This window comes from Sceloporus occidentalis, unplaced genomic scaffold (assembly GCF_023333645.1).
Source record: "Sceloporus occidentalis isolate IW3139 unplaced genomic scaffold, rSceOcc1.0.p SCAF_4, whole genome shotgun sequence".
Taxonomy (NCBI): domain Eukaryota; kingdom Metazoa; phylum Chordata; class Lepidosauria; order Squamata; family Phrynosomatidae; genus Sceloporus; species Sceloporus occidentalis.
Window position 1 is genome coordinate 198,684,348 of NW_028316984.1, and position 18,988 is coordinate 198,703,335.

The 18,988-nt window shown below is 42.6% G+C and overlaps 1 protein-coding gene across 2 annotated transcripts in view; it reads right to left on the bottom strand.

Moving 5' to 3' along the window:
- Positions 1–18,988, bottom strand: part of SAMD4A (sterile alpha motif domain containing 4A) — a 145,853-nt gene that overhangs the window by 62,700 nt on the left and 64,165 nt on the right. For both annotated transcript variants that reach the window (XM_089522873.1, XM_089522872.1), the window contains exon 3: positions 4,959–5,480. In XM_089522873.1, coding sequence (XP_089378999.1) covers positions 4,959–5,480 — 522 coding nt within the window. The remainder of the gene's footprint in view (positions 1–4,958; positions 5,481–18,988) is intronic.

An 18,988-nucleotide genomic window follows, 5' to 3' on the forward strand; every position in this document is an offset into this window, starting at 1 on the left:
AACATTACCCAACAGTGCAATCTCTCGCTGGATGGCTATATTGTCTAGCCAGACCTCCAGGAGGACTCAGAATCAGAAAGCAGAAAGGTACATTAAAAGGCAACTAGTACTACCCCTGCTAATGCAGGAAATCCACTACATGTTGAGTCTCCCTTATCTGGAATTCCAAAATCCAAAATAGCAATAGCAATATCATTTACATTTCTATACCACTTATCAGTGAACTGAGTACTCTCTAAGCAGTTTACAATATGTAAGCCAAATTGCTCCTAATAAGCTGGGTACTCATTTTACCAACCTGAATTTTACTGCCCTGGGTACCATTTTACTGATGGAAGCCTGAATCAACCTTGGATCCACCTGCGGGGATCAAACTCACAGCCTTGTGGCTGCAGTACCAGCATTTAACCACTTTACCACCAAGGTGCCTTATTACCCGCCTAGATCCTCAAAAGGGAAAAGGTGGGATATATTATTGTCCATGCAAGTGGCTATGATAGTGACACCTTTGCTTTCTAATGGTTCAATGTACTCAAACTTTATTCCATACACAAAAGTATTAAAAATATTATGTATAAAATTGCCTTCAGGCTATGTGTATATGTACTGAGACCAAAATACCCTGCATTTGTCTTCTCTGCCTGATTTTGGAAGCTAAGCAGGGTCACCTCTGGCTAGTACTTGACTGAGAGACCACCAACGAATACCAAGTACTGTAGGCTATATTTCAGAAGAAGGATCTGGCAAAACCACCTCTGAGTATTCCTTGCATAAGAAAACTCTATGAAATTAATGAGGCCACCCTAAGTTGACAGGTGTGTATAAGGTGTATACAAAACATAAATGTATTCCATGTTTAAACATATCTCATTAGCTATGTGCTCATATTCTAAAATCCGAAACACTTCTGGTCCTAAGCACTTTGAGTAAGGGAGACTCAACTTATACTACAGTAAACCTGACACATAATTGTCCAAGTACTGGTTAAAAACCACCTTCTGATACCACTGTTCCTCCTTCCAGACTTCTATAGTGCAGAAAGTATGCATAAAAATCACCTACAGGCAGCCTGTGGGATTTTGCCTATCCCTCTCCAGCCACTAAATATAAGGACTTCCGCTAATCCCAACCACTGCCACCAAATGTGAGGGCTTTCCCTTATCTACACCTCCGCCACCAATGTGAGGACCTCCTCAATGCCCTCAAGGTTCCTGTATGAGATTTTATTTATCTTCTGTCCTTACCAGACACCACCACTCTTTATTAACTGCTGCCACCAAAGACACCGTGTCTGAACTCAACTTTCAAATATGTAGTGTTCCCGGAGGCAATAATACAAAAATAATGATTTATTAAACAAAAATTGAATATAACATCACAGATCCCATGATCTAAATCACATCTCTGATTCTCTCACACTTACCATATATACTCGACTATACGTCAATCTCATGTATAAGTCGAGGGAAAGTTTTGGGGTCAAAAGTATGGCTTTTGATATGACCTGTGGTTAAGTCGAGGATAAAATCTAGGGGCATGTAACAAAGGATCCAAAGGATGATGCAAAGGAATACAATGCCAAAGAACTTACAAAATTCTAGCAGGCATGACTATTTGTGCTCAAAATAAAGTCTGGATGGATGAAAGAATAGAGGGAGGTCAGTGATTCCAAGACAGATTACATTTTTGCCTTTCACCAGGGGATGGTTCCTTTTTTAAAAGTAAATGCTAAAGTACAGTACTTACAGTACCTATATTAATCTGTGGATACATCAGCTCAGTTTTTTGGGGTCAATTTTTTTTACTAAACTTCTACCGTCAAATCTAATAAACATTTCCCCTTGATAAGCCCAGAACATCACTTGGTCATATCTGCAGGAAATAAAAGATCAATTCTAAGGTGCCTTAAAAATTTAAAGTCTGACCCAAACAGATGCCAAGTTACCAGGTCAATGGGCAGTGTGTAATGCTCTGCTTGCACAGTTTTATACCCACTGGGAAAGCAACTAAGAGGAGGAAAAGCATGTGGTTTCTGTTGCAAGGGGAAGGGAAATGAGGGGACATTCTGCCTGGAAGAGCACCCTCATTTCCCTCATGAGGCCTAAGCAAGTAGCCTTAGAAGTTGATTTTTAACCAGGATTTGGACACTTATGTGTCAGGGTTACTGTAGCATAAACTGAGTCTCCCCTATCTGAAAGGCTTGGGACCAGATGTCTTTTGGATTTTGCAATTTTTTTTCAGATTTTGGAATATTTACATATACATAATGTAGTTGAGGCCACTCTCCTCCTCTGAGTGGCCTCCCTCTTCCTCTCCTTAACTTGGAAACAGCAGCAGCAGTGGTCCTCCCCAAGGCTTTGTAGCTTCCTAGGTGGGACAGAAGGGGCTGCAGAACAGCCTTGCACAGTTGGTTCAAAGGAAAAATCTATGTGCATGTACCGAATCGTGTGTGTGTGTGTGTCACTAACAGTTTTCTGACCAGAATGAGGGTTTTTTTGACAAGGAAAGGGGGGGGGGGGGATTCCCACCCTGATGACTGTCAGTTTTTGAGTCCTGTTGCTTCCTTCTCATAACACAAAGGCAGCATTGTGTTAAAGAGGTGCATGTTTTCCTATGTGATTACCAAAAAAACACTCTCCGTTAAAAGCTAAATATGCTGCAATGCACACATTAATCTAATGTAATTAATCTAAACAGTTTAATTGGGAAATATTCAGAAATTCCATTCATAATAGGCATGGTCAAAGATATGGTTTCTTGGCATACTACATATTATCAGTATTCTGGTCCTCAGTCATGTTACTCATTGCACCTAAGACACTTGGGTCTTCTCTGCTCAAAGAATCATAAAGTCCTAGGGTTGGAAGAGAACCCCAAGGACTATCCAGTCCAACCCCTGCCATGTAGGAAGATACAAACAAAACCTCCAACATTAGAAAGAACTTCCTGATAGTAAGAGCTGTTTTGACAGTGGAAAACACTCCCTTGGAGTGTGATGGAGTCTCTTTCGTCGGGAGTGCTCTGATTGTGTCTTCCTGCATGGCAAAATGGGGGTGGACTGGACGGCCCTTGGGGTCTCTTCCAGCTCTATGATTCTATGCTTAAACCATTTGCTAATTTTTTACAGAGCGGCCTAAAATTATCTCAAGAAACCAGCTGATAAAACTCCCTGCCAATCTGTCTTTTAGCGCCACAGAAATCACTGCACAGAATTAGTAAGAACCTGTTAAAAATAATGTCATGACTAATGCATTGATCACTGAACCAGCCTTGAGAAGCTTCTCCCATTATAAATACTGGCAATTTTTTAAGGTGTTATGTGTTTCTCTGCTTAGTCAGTTCATTTTATTTTGGCCTCAAGCCTTGGGAAATTGTACAAAATCAGTTTTTCTTTAAATAAGGATGTGATGGCAAACTTTGTTTTGGGAGTGGTAGTCTGCAGGACTCCAGCAGTTTCCAGCCCCAAGGTATATAAACTAGCCAAATTTATCAGTTTTCACTTCTATCCAGAACTGATCATGCTAATGGGTCTTATTTGCTCACTCCTTTACTCAAAATACAGGGATAGTCATTGTTGACGATAAAGCAAAAGTGCAAACTGCAAACTACAGGTGCTGGTGATACCTTTATTAGGCCAACCTAAAGGCACAGAATATACACCTCTAGCTTTTTAAGTCCCCTGAATTTAGCACCCCAGTGCTAAATGTCAGTGGCTTAATCTCAGTACCTGAAGACTGGCTCACATGCTGGTCTTTCTGGACTTTCATATTCCCTTTCCCCCAATTTTTAAACATTTTCCCTGATGTAATAACTCAGAAGATTCCAGGCTATTAAAGATTTGCAATCATGGTGTTGTGAACACAAACTCTCAGTGTAAGAATGGGTGACCAAACAAACCTTACACTTGTGCTGGCCTATTTCTTCAGGGGATGAATGTCTGCATGAGCTTCAACCAATGTGGCAATGCCTGGAGCATGAAAAGATTACTCTTTCTGGAAGGGACTACAACACCCATAATACATTGACCATGATGGATGTGGGATTCTGGGGACGATAGTTCAAAAAAGGAAGAACTTTAATAAGCTTTGGCAATGTCACATTGATTTCTTGGACCAATATTCCTAATATCCAGTGGCCATGCTGAGCACAATTTTAAAAGGATGTGGAGAAACTGGAGCATGTCCAAAGGAGAGCAACTAAAATGGTGAAGGGTCTCAAAGCCATGCCCTACGAGGAATGACTTAGGGAGCTGGGGAGTTTAGCCGGGAGAAGAGAAGGTTAAGAGGTGGTATGATAGCCCTGTTTAAATACTTGAAGGGATGTCACATTGAGGAGGGAGCGAGCTTGTTTTCTGCTGCCCCAGAGACTAGGACACGGAACAATGCAAGCTACAGCAAAAGAGATTCCACCTCAACATTAGGAAGAACTTCCTGACAGTAAGGGCTGTTCGACAGTGGAACACACTCCTTCCTCGGAGTGTAGTGGAATCTCCCTCTTTGGAGGTCTTTAAGCAGAGGCTGGATGGCCATCTGTTTGGGATGCTTTGATTTGGATTTCCTGCATGGCAGGGGGTTGGTCTGGATGGCCCTTGCGGTCTCTTCCAACTCTATTATTCTATGGCATTCTGGGAACTGTAGTTCAAACCAAGGAGAAATTTTCTTGAGCTCTGGCAGTACTACACTCATTTCTTGGACTACAACATCCTAAATCCAATGGCTATGCCAGGTGTGCAATTTTGGAAAATGTAGTCTCAATAAATAGGAAGAATTTTCCAGAACTTTGGCAATGCCACACTCATTTCTTGGACTACAATTCCCACAACCCAGTAGCCATGCCAGGTGTTGAAATTTGGGAACTGAAGTGCAAATAAATAGAATTTTCCTGAGCTTTGGCATTGCTACACTCTTTCATTGCTTAAAATCTACTGACAGAAACCACCCCAAATGTCAGTGACTTACTTGTGCCCGTGCCGGTCCCGATCGTGTTGATGGTGGTGGGGACGGAGGAGGAGGAGTAGAGGGGTAGGTGGCCATTCTCACACCCCAGGCTTTTCTCCTGCCAGTTGGAAGCATTCACACAGATCCCAGAGTCCCGGGAGCTCTGCCACCCGTTCAGCTTGTCATCTGAGTTCTGTCTTTGGTGATAGTAGTGCGACTGCCCATAATCCACAGAATCGGAGCGGCCTCTGGTTTGGCTGCCGAAGGTGCCCAAGGAGGTGCGATCCTCCAAGTGGTTCAGCCACATGGCCAGGGCACTCCTGTCCTCCAGAGATGTGGCTGGGTGGATCAAGGCGTAGGACAGGAGCTGCCGGCTCTCCTCTATGTGTTGGTTGTGTTCGATCGAGTGAGCCAAGATTTTAGGGAGCAGCTTCATGTACTCCCCCTTGGCTTCCACGTTCCCAGGCTTCAGCAAAGGCAGGTGAGTTAACAATAAAGAAATCACTTTGTCCTTTGATTCCTGTTGCCACTGGTTAATGATTCCTGTGGTGGTGGAGGGAAAGGAAATTTGGGGCAGGGGCAGGCAGGGAGAAAAAGAGAGTTGTGAAATCAGCAAACAATCCCAGGAGATATAGAAAAACATTCCACATCTGAGTTGGCTTTGCAACACTGATCCTACAGAACAAGAAATGCAGTTTTTCCCCTCCCATAAGAAGAAAACAAAAAAAAGCAAAACAAAACCAGAACACCACACATAAGAAGAAAAAAACAAATGCAAAACAAAAACAGAACCCCAAAGCAAAACTGGAGAGTTGGTCCCTCCGTGGGAATATGCAAACTTCTGAGTTACACAGAACCTCCAGTCAGAAAGCATGCAGTCCTCCATCAGCAGACAACTCTTTATAAATGTGCCCATTTTATGTTAATCAGCTGCTGCTCCTTTTCCCCAAGAAACTACTGTTATGAAATATGTGTGAGAAAGTAAAGAAAACATTCTGCCAGGGTGTAAAATAAAGGAGGGGCATTGCAGAACAGAGATCCAGTATAGTGCAGCAGTCTGAGTGCGGAACTAGGATTGCAGGAGATCAGGGTTTGAAGCCCTATTCAGTGCTGTAGTCTGGCAGGTAGGTACGGTGGCACCTGGCAAGCAGCCATTTCACAAGCCTGTTCTCTTGCTATGGACCACGGCTTCACCATGCTGCAGGATCCTCTTGCCTCACTTCACATACCATATCACATCATTCTCTTAACTTGTTAAAAGAGGAAGGGAAAAGTCAAAATCTTTCTTTGCAAGGCATTAAACAGTTGGGGGTCCAAATGGACACCCAGTCCATGCTTTTGGACACTAGTGCAGACAAAGAGACACGTAAAATTTGAACCATGTGATTTCCACCTGTTTCAATTTTTTCTGCAAGATACTGCAAACCAAAAATACAAATAATCCCCCCAAGGCCAAACAACGCTGTAAAACAATGCTTTAAAAAACATTATCTGCAGCCCCATACATGGAGTTCAGAGACTGTGGTCTGAATTCCTGAAAAATCTGCTGGGTGGCCTTGAGCAAGTCACACTCTCTCGGCCTCAAAAGAAGGCACTGCCCAACCTCATCTGAATTAAGTCCAAAGAAAACCCTGCAATAGCTGTGGCATAGTTGTTTGAATGTTGATCTATTGACTCTGGAGACCAGGGTTCGATTCCCAACTGAGCCATTAAACCCACTGGGTGACTTTGGACAAGTCGCATGCTCTCAACTTCAGGGAAGGCAATGGCAAACCTCCTATAAACATATCTCGCCAAAAAACAAAACAAAACAAAAACAACTAATGATAGATTTGCCTTAGGGTTGTCATAAGTCAGAACTGACTTGAAGGCACACAGCAAAGGTCATCTTAGGGTAGCCATAAGGCACACAACAACCAACATACTGAGGATTGCCTTTTAAATTCCAATTATGGGAGGAAAGTGGTGTGTGTGTGTGTGTGTGTGTGTGTGTGTGTGTGTGTGTGTATATATATATATATATATATATATATATATATATATATATATTGCCAATACAGCGATATACAGGAATTACAATTTATGAGTAACATTAGTAAGAAAAACATTACTAAGGATTCTGGATGGGATTGGAAGGGATAGGATGAGATAGGTGTCACCATGAGTTACAGCACCGGGTGATACCAACCCTAATGATGCCACTGAAGGAATCCATGTGGGATGCAAGGAGGAATTATGATCCCAATCCAGGTGCCTCCCTGCTTTTTCACAGCTCTTCATAACCATTCTAGCCACTATGTTGTTTCCTTCTATCCCTTCCGTTCTTGCAGTATCCTGAAGCTGAAATAATCCATCGTTGCCTTGTGTTAACATTGTGCAAATTCCACTCCGTAGCCAAAGGAAGAGTGGGTGACGGGGAGCCAAATGCCTCTGTGGGTGAATTATAGCTGGGTCACGGATCTTGTGGGGGATCCATTGGCAGAGGCAGCTAGAGGTGAAAGGAAGTAGAGGGCCTGTGTAGGAGGAGGGAATGACAAGCGTCCCCTTGCACTGCCATGCCTGTGCCTGAATTGCTGAGACCCACCCCGTGCCCTGGCTGTTGTTCAACCACTTTGCAAAAGAAACAAGCCCCAAGCCCACAGAAGTCTCTCCAGCTGCACAGACACAAAGCCCAAACACAACTAGCTGAAAACTCAGCAGACTGTTGTTATTGTGGTAGAATTTAGAGACACAGTTGTGTGTTAGTCTGGAATCTCAGTATGCAAGAGGATCTTTCAGACTAACTGTGCAAAGGTCACTGTAGCATCAGCTTTTGTAGAATCGGTCTACTTCCTCAGATGCACCTGGAAGTTGGAAGTTTATGCTACAATGACGTCTGCAGAGTTAGTCTCAAAGGTGCTACAAGATCCCTTTGCATACTGTTTTTATGGTTGCTGCTGCTGATGTTGTTTCTACCTACCTTCCCCCTGAAACTGAGAATTAAAGCAGCTTACCAATGCAGTTTGAAGCACTTGCAAAGACATAAGTAAACATATGTAAGAACATCTATATACTTAGCCAGCATTCTATATCTCCTACTTATAGTTAAGCATACTTAACTAATACTTAGCACACTAAAACTAAGGACACTAACACTTAGTATACTTGGAATTCAAAGACATAGCCATGTTAGTCTGTAGAATCAGTATATGGAGAGAGATCTTGTTGCAGCTTTGAAACTAACTGAAAGAAAGAAGTCAGCAGCATGAGCTTTCGTAGACTGTATTCTAGTGTCCAAATGAATCTGAGGAAGCAGATTTAAAGAAAGTTCATGTTGACAACTTTTCAGTTAGTCTCAAAGATGCTAGAAGATCACTCTGCATACTTATAAGAGAGAGTGTGAGGTCACTCAGTGGTTTTCTCGGCCAAGCTGGGAATTGAACCCTGGTCTCCAGAGTCGTAGTCCAACACTCAAATCACCACACCACACTGGCTCTCCAGTTCAATAGCTTTAGCTAAGTAACATCTCCTGACCTGATCACCTAAAAACCTAGTAGAAACATCATTCATCCAAGCTCCCATCCCTGGAATAATAGATCTCCTTCTCTCCATGCAGCTGATACCTGTTACAGTGTGGTAGATTGGGAGGGTAGAATTATGATCATGGCAATAGTGCCAAAATCAGGATGCTATGAAAAAGAATTTCCCCAATTTTTTCTGCTTCCCCCCTCCCCAAGGCCTTCATCTCTCTCTCAGAGACTGGACTCTTCCTTTGAGCAACAGCAAACAATCTTGGCTTCTCCTGTGTGTGTGTTATTTATCCACATGTGCAAGGCTTTTCAGGTTGCCTGTCAACCTACAGTAACTTCATGAATTTCCTAGCGTTTTCTTAGGCAAAGAATACTCAGGTGTTTTTGCCAGTTCTTTCCTCTGAAATACAGCCTACAGCATCTGGTCTTTGTTAGCAATCTCCCATCCAAGTACCAACCAGGGCCGACACTGCTTAGCTTCCATGATCAGGTATATCTGGAGCTTTTAGGACATTTTGTTGTTAACCACCTGAGAGTTGATGTCATTTCATATTGACCCTGTGGATGAGACATCTCCAAGACTCCCTATCCACCATAAGTTCTTGCAGATTCATACCCAGGAACTCCATAATAGAGTCCATCCATTTTAGTATGTGGTCTCCCTTTCTTTCTGCTTCCCTCCACCTTTCCCAACATTATTGTCTTTTCTAATGATCCATGCCTTCTCATAATGCAGCCAAAAGTATGACAGCCTCAGTTTACCATATATACTTGTGTATAAGTCGAGGGAAGGTTTCAGGGTCAAAATGATATGGCCTGTGGATAAGTCAAGGGCAAAACTTAGGGAGCTATAAGGAAGGCTGGAAAGGGGGAAATACCACTTCCATCCCCCCCCCCCCTTCTCCTTCTTTGGACATCTCCCAACTGATTCCCAGGTGCTGGAGGTGAGGTTTTAACATCAGATTGAGAAATGAAGCAAGTACAGTGGTACCCCGGGATACGAATTCACCGCGTTACGAAATTTCCGGGGTACGAAAAAGTTATATTTAAAAAAACTGTTCCGGGTTACGAAGGATTTTTCGGCTTACGAAGATTTTTTCGGCGCGTTTCGGCGCGAAATTCAAAAGCGCCGCTAGCCGCTAGCGGCTTTCCAGCGGCTTTTCGGGTTGCGAAATGTATCGGGTTACGAACGGCGCCGCGGAACGAATTAAATTCGTATCCCGAGGGAGCACTGTAGATTTAAACTGGAGAGTTGTTTTCCTAGGAAGTCAGGTCTTGCAAAATGGACTGGAGACAGAAACAAGTGGTTTTAAATGGAGAGGCTTTTCCCATAGGAAACCAGGTCTTGCAAAACAGAGCAGAGAAAAAAGCAAGTGGATTTAAAAGGGGAGATTTTCCCATAGGAAGCCAGGGCTTGCAAAACAGAGCAGCGAAAGAAGGAAGTGGATTTAAATGGAGACTTGTTTCCATAGGAAGCCAGGACTTGCAAAACGGAGCAGAGAAAAAAAACACAACTGGATTTAAAAGGAGAATTTTTGTGATTGGAAACGAAGGCTTGCAAAACAGACTGGAAGGGAAGGAATTGGTGTTCAGTGGAGACTGGGGCATCAGGCTTGCTTGCTTTAGGACCCTTCTAAGCACTACTGATGTATTGACCTTTCTATAAGTCTACCCCAAATTTTAGGGTCAATTTTGGGGCATAAATTTCTCGATCTATAGTCGAGTATATACAGTACTCATCTTTGCCTCCAGAGAAATTGCAGGCTTGATCTGTTCTAGGACTCATTTATTTATTTTGGTTGTCCACGGTACTCTTCTCCAGCACCACATCTCCAATGAATTTATTATCTTTTTGGGCCCTCCTTATTGTATACAACCAGCAGTTTACTCCAGGGAAGGCCAGGATGTCCTTATTGTCTGTTTAAGAGAATGCCCTAGTCAAGCTAGCCAGTGGGGAGGAATACTGGGAGTTGCAGTGCAACAACTAGCATCTGGAAGGATTGAACAACTGCCCCCAACCCCTTCTCCAAAATATCGTGCATCGTGGGTTCTCTGATCTAAAAGACTTCCAAATACCAGGTGAGATATTCTTAATGGAGCCAGCCGTAAATCTACTGCTAACAAAACCTGGTTGTCCTCCAGAGGCTTGTAGTTTTGTCAGAATGTGTACAAGATATGAATAGAAATGTGTCAGCTGGGAGTTTCCACACAGAAATCCTGCAGTGATTTTTGTCCCTTCCAAATGTACAAACAAGACAGCAATTTATAACAAGCAGCATGGGCTACAATTAAAGAACTGTGAGGATGAAATCAAGAGAGGAGAAAACAGGTATGCTACCCTAGAAATCCCAAGAGCAACAAAGAAGCAAAGGGGTACATTAATTGAGTTGTAAAACATTACTATACTGCCAGTTGCCTATTTTTTTTAAAAGGCAGGATGCAATGGTGGTGTTTAAGGACTCCAATTGTTAGGAAATTGCCCTTAAATTGCTGTTTTATTACATCCTTGTTTTCAGTTTAACAACATGCCCTGTAAAACACTCCTTTTGTCTCCCAAGTACATTCAGATAATTTCCCCAGGCAAGAAGAAAACAGCTGAAAATTAGACATGGAAATGTATTCAAAAGACATATGTATTAATAGTATAATCTCAGGGCTATTAAGATGACAGTGCAGTTTGAAGTACAAAATGAACAATTCAATTCTACTTAAAAAAGAGAAACAGTCAAGCTGCTAGAACTTGGTATGCTCTTTTTTGAATCCCATAAAGACATCAGGGAGAGAAAGAGAGATGGCCCAGTGATCCATCTAGAAATACATTAGCAGCACCTCTTCAAAATCCAAAATCTCCATGCAGTGATATCTTTACAGGGTCAAAGAGACAGCTGGGACTCAAAAGAAGTTACTTTCCTGTTGCTAATGGAGTTGAAATTTTATCACTTGTCTTTAATTATTTGTCCTCACATGGCCAAAAGGGGAGTAGCCTCTGCCTACACTGAAATCAATATCATCTTAACTGATAACAGCACAGAATAATAATAATAATAATAATAATAATAATAATAATAATCCAAAAAGGAAAACCACGATTTTGCCATTTTATATAAGGAACACCATTTTACTTGTCGTTGTTGTGTGCCCTCAAGTCATTTCGGACTTATGGCCACCCTAAAGCGACTATCCTGGGGTTTTCTTGGCCAGATATTTTCAGAGGAGGTTTGCCATTGCCTTCACCTGAGGCTGAGAGAGTGTGAATTGCCCAAGGTCACATAATGGATTTAATGGCTGAGATGGGAATTGAACCCTGGCCTCCAGTCATAGTCCAAGAATCAAGCCACTATGCCACACTATGCCATTGTATATAGTGGGACTTAAGCATCCAGGGGGGTCCTGAAACCAAACCCCAGCGGACACCACCCAAGGACTGCTGTATTTCAGAGGAAGGAACTGGCAAACCACCTCTGAGTAATTCTTAGCCTGAGAAAACGCTTTGAAATTCATGGGGTTGCCATAAGGCAACAAGTGACTTGAAGGCACATATGTGTTGTGTGCCTTCAAGTCATTTCCCACTTATGGTGAACCTATCATGGGGTTTTCTTATTTCATTTCATTTGTATGCCATCTTTCTCCCAAAAGGGACCCAAGGCAGTTCACAGGTAAAAAGCATATCAAAAAACATTACAATAAAAACATAAAACATTTAAAATCATCTAAAAACTATATAAAACCACATAAACATATGCAAAAGCTAAAAGGCACGACCAACACACACACACACCCCACACACATGCATGCTTATGTATTAAAATGCCTGCTTAAATAAAAATGTCTTAGCTTGCCTATGAAAAGCAAGCAGGGAGGGGGCCAGCCTAGCATCCTGTGGAAGGGAGTTCCAGAGTCTGTGATGGGACCGAGAACCTTTTCCTGAAGATCTTAGGGCTCTAAGCAGGTTTGTATGGTCTTTGCAAAAGAGGGGGTGGTTTACCATTGCCTTTCCCTGAGGCTGAGAGTGTGTGACTTGCCCAAGTGGGTTTCATGGCTGGGTTGGGAATCGAATCCTCATCTCTAGCATCACAGCCCAGTGCTCAAACCACTAAGCCACACTGGCTTTGGAAGGCACATATGCACAGACAATGTTTCCAAAGTCTGACAAGTGTTACGTGGGCTATTTCCATGCTGCTGGCGACTAAACCTGCTGATCAGTGATGAGATTCCTCATCTAGTACAAAAACAATGCAAGTCAGGCTACAAAGACCGGTGGCGCTAGTTCCATGCTTAGAAACGCATCTGTCTGGGCAGCTGGCAAACAGGGCGCGGGTGTCGGCGGTGTTGCAGGAAAGGAAACCGAAGAGCAGCTGACTCCGTGGGGGAAAGAGTTTTGTTTTTGGAGTAAAGCGAAATAGCTAATTTGGTGCTCTTGACCAATTTCTTTTAAAACCCCAAATCATTCCTTGAACACAAACCTCTTCTGTGTGCCCTGCTGTCATGTGACTCGATTTTTAAAAAGAGCTTCCACATGTGTGCCAACGGCCCACTTGGTTGAAGCTTGAAACTGACTCTCTCTGACCTGTAATAACACTACTCCAAAATTAGATCACAGAGTTTCATTTGGCCTCTCTCCGCCCCGCAAAGCGGAACACAAGTGTCCAGGGTTTTCTTTCCCCTGGGCTTTTTTATTTTTGTGAGTCTTATGCATCTCTGTATGATCATAATGCCCTTCTTTCACCTTTGCAGATCCAACCCTTCCGTGCTTTGAGTGTTTTACTATCATAACAAGAGTGGAACTGTAATGAATTAAACATCTCTCTCAGCTCTGCCAGGCCCACAGCTACACTCTTGCCTGTGTTGTTGTTGTGTGCCTTCAAGTCATTTTGACTTATGGCAACTCTAAGAAGAACCCATCATGGGGTTTTTCTGGCATGATTTGTTCAGAGGGGGTTTTCCATTGCCATCCTCTGAGGCTAAGAGAGTGTGACTTGCTGGAGGTCAGCCCCTGGTTTTTTAGTGGCAAGTGTGGATTTGATCCCTGGTCTCTTACAGGTTATTCAGACAGTGTAATGTGGGTTGAATCTGCATTGTTCGCATGAATTTCAAAGACATCTGATTAAGTTAGGGGGTGGCTACTAAAAATTCACATTGTCGGCTGTTTGAATAACCGATGAGGATAGACACAGGATAAAACTCTGCATATCTTGAATGTGTATCAACTACATCTGCATCATCGACTCCATCTTTATTTGCAATGCTGACATCTGTAACAAAATTCGCAGAGATGTGATTCCAATAAAAAAAAAATAATTAATGTGAACAACAAATCGGGAATGCATGAGTGAGATTATTAGTCACATTGCTAAACAAAATACAGCACTGCACTGCAATCAATTGAATGGGCTGCAAACACGAGACCCATTCTATTGAACGGGGCTTGAGCTTATGTGGCATTTGCCTTACGCGGGCGGGGAGGGTCTGGAACGGATCCCCACGTAAGGCAAGGCTACACTGTATGTAGATATGTAAAATATGTAACAGTGCTAGTTCACTTACTCAAACCACTACACCATGCTGGCTTTTTCCTGAAAGAGCTTCAAAATATTGTCTTTTCAGGGGTTGGATTTGATGGCCCTTGTGGTCTTTATGTTTCCATCACTTGTCTTCCACCACCCCCAGAAGCAAAGAGCATGACTGAAGGTTTCCAAGGGACAGTTTTAGGATGCCAGCACTCAGGTTCCGCACCCAGGATCAGACCAAATCCAGTCACTGTGGAGTTGGACTCACTCAACTAAGTGTTGCCTTCCCTGCAGAACTGGACAGAGGAGAACACTGTCCTGATCTTTGCCAGAAAATGCCAGCTGCAGGCAGTACTGACCAGCTGACAGCTGTTAATTTCTTTATTTATCTTAAGCATTTATGTTATCACCCCCCAGCCGGCTCCACCAGCAATGTTGTTGTTGTGAGCCTTCAAGTCATTTCCGACTTATGGCAATCCTAAGGCAAACCAATCATGGGGTTTTCTTGGAAAGATTTCTTAAGTGGTGGTTTGCAATTGCCTTCCCAGGAGGCTGAGAGAGTGTAACTTGCCCAAGGTCACCCCGTGGGTCTTCATGGCCAAACTGGGAATCAAGCCGTGGTCTCGAGTTGCAGTAAAACACTCAAACCATATATCACATTGGCCCTCATGCAATACATGAGTGAAAAAACATTTAAAAAACAGTGTTGTGACATGAAGCCACCTTATTTGCTGCATCAAGCAAAAACGTAATTGGAGAAATTCACAAACAAAACTAGCAAAAATGTTTTTTTAATGTCTGCTTGAAATATTTTGGCAAAAAATCTACTTTTAGGTGGGCAAACTTGAGTAGGAAAGAGGTCATCAGTGAATTCAGAAATGTTTGCATCATTTGAGGAGAGAAGGAAAAAGAAAGTCAACTGCACCCTTTACAAATAAACAAACAAGACCAAGCTTATTTGTCCACTTGTTTCCATTCACACTGCTAATATTTCACAGCCTGCCCAAGAACATAAATGACCTTATTTATTTTTATTTGTTTATTAAAAATACATATCTCTCACCCAAAATCCATGGATCTAAACATTCACATTGACTTTAAAGACAAAAAAACTCAATTCCTACAATCCACCAGCTTGCATGGCTATAGGAAATATTTAGAAGTTAATGGTTTGAGTGTTGGATTGTGACTCTGGAGAACATAGTTTGAATCCCTGCTCAGCCATAAAACCCTGGGTGACCCCAGGCAAGTCACACTCTTTCAGCCACAGAGCATGGCAATGGCAAACCCCCTCTGAAAAACCTTGCCAGGGAAACCCTATGGTAGGTTTGCCCTAGGGTTGGAAATGACTCGAAGGCACGCAACAACAGCAAGACCAGTATCAGGTGTGCATTTGACACCATAGTATACTGGTCTTGGAAGAACTGCACTGGTTTGCAGTTTGCTCAATTCAAGGTGCTAATGCTGCTCTACAAATCCCTAAATACCATGGGGCCAAGATATTTGAAAGACAGGCTTCTCCTGTATGAGCCTGTTGGAAATTTGAGATCCTCAGAGGAGGGCTTGCTGCATGTCCTGACACCATGTGAAGTTGCGTTTGTAGGTACATGTTACAGGGCTTTCTTTGCTACAGGGTTATAACTGTGGAACACCCTGCCCAAGGAAGTTAGCCTGACCCCATCAGTACGGTTTCACATGGAAGTCTGAATGGTGTTTAACTATAGTTTTTGGGGGGTTTTCGGGTTATGTGGCCACGATCTAGAAGAGTTTATTCCTGATGTTTTGCCAGCATCTGTGACTGGCATCTTCAGAGAATGCTGGCATGGAAGAGTGGGACATACACACACACACTGTGTGGGAGGAGTGATTTCCATGTTCATCTGTGTATTGTTTGGTTGTTGAATAGCAAGGCCTCAGGGTGGGAGGATATGCAATGAGGATTAGTGTCTGTTTAATTAGTGATCATTGTCTGCAATTAAACAGACACAAATGCTCTTTGCATATCCTCCCACCTCCCTTGCCATTCAACAAGAGAACAATACACAGATTAACATGGAAATCACTCCTCCCAAACCAGGGTCACACAGTATATATACCCCACTCTCTTCCATGCCAGCATTCTCTGAAGATGCCAACCACAGATGCTGGTGAAACATCAGAAACAAACTCTTCTAGAACATGGCCATATAGGCTGAAAAACCCACAAAAAACTATGGATGCTGGCCATGAAAGCCTTCGACTTCACACTGTTTTAACTGTTTCAAAACTGGGTTCAAGGATAATTTTTAAAGACTGCTTTTTTGGATTTTTAAAGTGTTTTTTTTAAAATGTTTTTAATTGTGCATTGTTTTAATAGGTTATTATTGGTGGAACTCCAATGCCTCACTGGACTACAAATCCATAGGACAGAACCATGGCAGTTAAAATGGAATGATCACTCTATAATTACTTAGTGGGATGGGACCCAGGATTGCCAATGGTAAGGAACTCAGGGAGCTGGTAGGAAATGCTACCCAGTCTCTGGAAGACCACATGATTCTCAGCCCAAGAGTATAGAGGAGGTGTAACAGATAGAAGGGTAAATCCAGCACCCACCGTGCTTGGCTCCAAGGCCAGAAGCTCTTAAAGCCTAAGGAAACCTTAGCTGGATTGCAAGCAGGGGGAACAGGGAGGTCAGAAGAAGGTGGAGGGCTGGGTGCCCCAGCCTTCTCCTGTTAAAATTGGATGCTGCTCTAGTTGGCCTATGTGACCGGGGCAGTTCTGAATTTAAACCACCCGTCACTTCTATTTTGGATTTCATGAGGCTGGGAGATAATCTTGTGCATTATATACCAGGTTATGGTTCAACTTGTATGCAGAAAATATCATACGAAAAGCATGATTAGACTCAGGAGGAGTAGGAGTGAAGACAGGAAGAAGAAACATCCATGATCTAGGATATGCAGATGACACCATAATACTAATGGAATATATCATAAACTTGGAACAATTACTAATAAAAGTTAAAGAAGAAAGTGCAAAGGCAGGCTTGGCTTACATAGAATCATAGAGTTGGAAGAGACCACAAGGGCCATCCAGTCCAACCCCCTGCCATGCAGGAAATCCAAATCAAAGCATCCCCGACAGATGGCCATCCAGCCTCTGCTTGAAGACCTCCAAGGAGGGAGACTCCAATACACTCTGAGGAAGGAGTGTGTTCCACTGTCGAACAGCCCTTACTGTTAGGACGTTCTTCCTAATGTTGAGGTGGAATCTCTTTTCCTGCAGCTTGCATCCATTGCTCCGGGTCCTAGTCTCTGGAGCAGCAGAAAACAAGCTTGCTCCCTCCTCAATATGACATCCCTTCAAATATTTAAACAAAGCTATCATATCACCTCTTAACCTTCTTTTCTCCAGGCTAAACATCCCCAGCTCCCCAGCTCCCTAAGGCTGAACATAAAGAAAACAAAAACAATGACCACAGAGGATCTACACAAATCAAGCTAGATAATGAGGAAATCGAAATAATCAAAGTTTTCCCGTACCTTGGATCAAATATTGACCAGAACAGAGATTGCAATCAAGAAATAGAATCAGACTAGGAATGGGAAGGGCAGCCATGAATGAAAGAACAAAACAAGACCTTGAAGTGTAAAGATATACAACTGAGCACTAAAGTTAGAATCGTCCAAATCATTGTATTTCCCATCGCCATGTATGGATGCAAAAGCTGGACAATAAGGAAAGAAGACAGGAAGAAAATCAACTCATTTGAGATGTGGTGCTGGCAAAGAGTGCTGAGGATACCATAAATGGCCAAAAAGGCAAACAAATGGGTCCCTGAACAGATCAAGCCTGAACTATCCCTTGAAGCCAAGATGACAAAACTGTCATACTTTGGCCACATCATGAGAAGGCATGACTCACAAGAAAAGACAATAATGCTAGAAAAGGTAGAAGGTAGAAAGAGAGGAAGACCCCATGCCAAAGGGATGGGCTCAATCAGGGAGTCATGGGCCTGAGCCTCCAAGACCTGAGCAGAGCAGTAGAGAATAGAAGGTCTTGGACCTGTATCACTCACATGGTCCACTGGGATTCAGAGACATCTGAGGGCAGAATGGACCTTCCTTCTCTTTTGTAATAATAATAATAATAATAATAATAATAATAATAATAATATATTTCTATTTTCCGCCTCTCCCAATGGATCCAAGTGGGATTACAAGCATAAAACCACAATACATCTAGATGACAATAAAATATCATCATTTAAAAATACAATTCAGGACAATAAAAACATCATCTAATATGTAGTATTACATTTGTTGTTGTTAACTGCCTTCGAGTTGACCACAAATCATGACAATTCTGCGGATGAGACATCCAGTCCAAGCCCATCATGCAGGGAGACACCATCAAAGCACTTCTGGCATATTCAAAATGAATAAATAAATAATTTTTAAAATGCCAAATCAAACTCTTAATCCTTTTATCTTTCAAAAAAATAAAATAAAACAAAAGATATAACTTTGGTCGACACAGAAACACATATTATGGAATTCATTTCAACCAGGAAAGTTGGTGGTCACTGCATTATTAAGCTTTGGTGGATAATCAGAAAAAATCACGAAATAGGTGAATGACAGTCATCACCAAGCTGCCTAGAACATAAATATTCTTGTATGATTTTGGAAGCTGAGCAGGGTTGGGCCTGGCTAGAGCATGGATGGGATGCCAGCAGAGGGAACATCGGGGATTGGGCGTTGGGCTGAGAAAGAATCCCATCTGAAATGGGGTATTTTTAGTCCTAGTTTGGGGAAAAGGCAAGATGATGAGGAAGAGGTTGATTTTGTATGAAGACAATCTGGAAAAGGTTATGTTGTTACTTTAAAAAGAGAGAGCTCAAGGAAGGGGTAGTGGGTTGTTGCTGGATTACAACTCCCAAAATCCCCCCAGCTCCCAACAGTCTGGATCTGTCCCTGTTCTTTGTCTTTGGGGCCGGAAGTGGGGCGGGGGTTGGAGAGAAGCCACAATGAAGAGAAATCAAAGAACAACA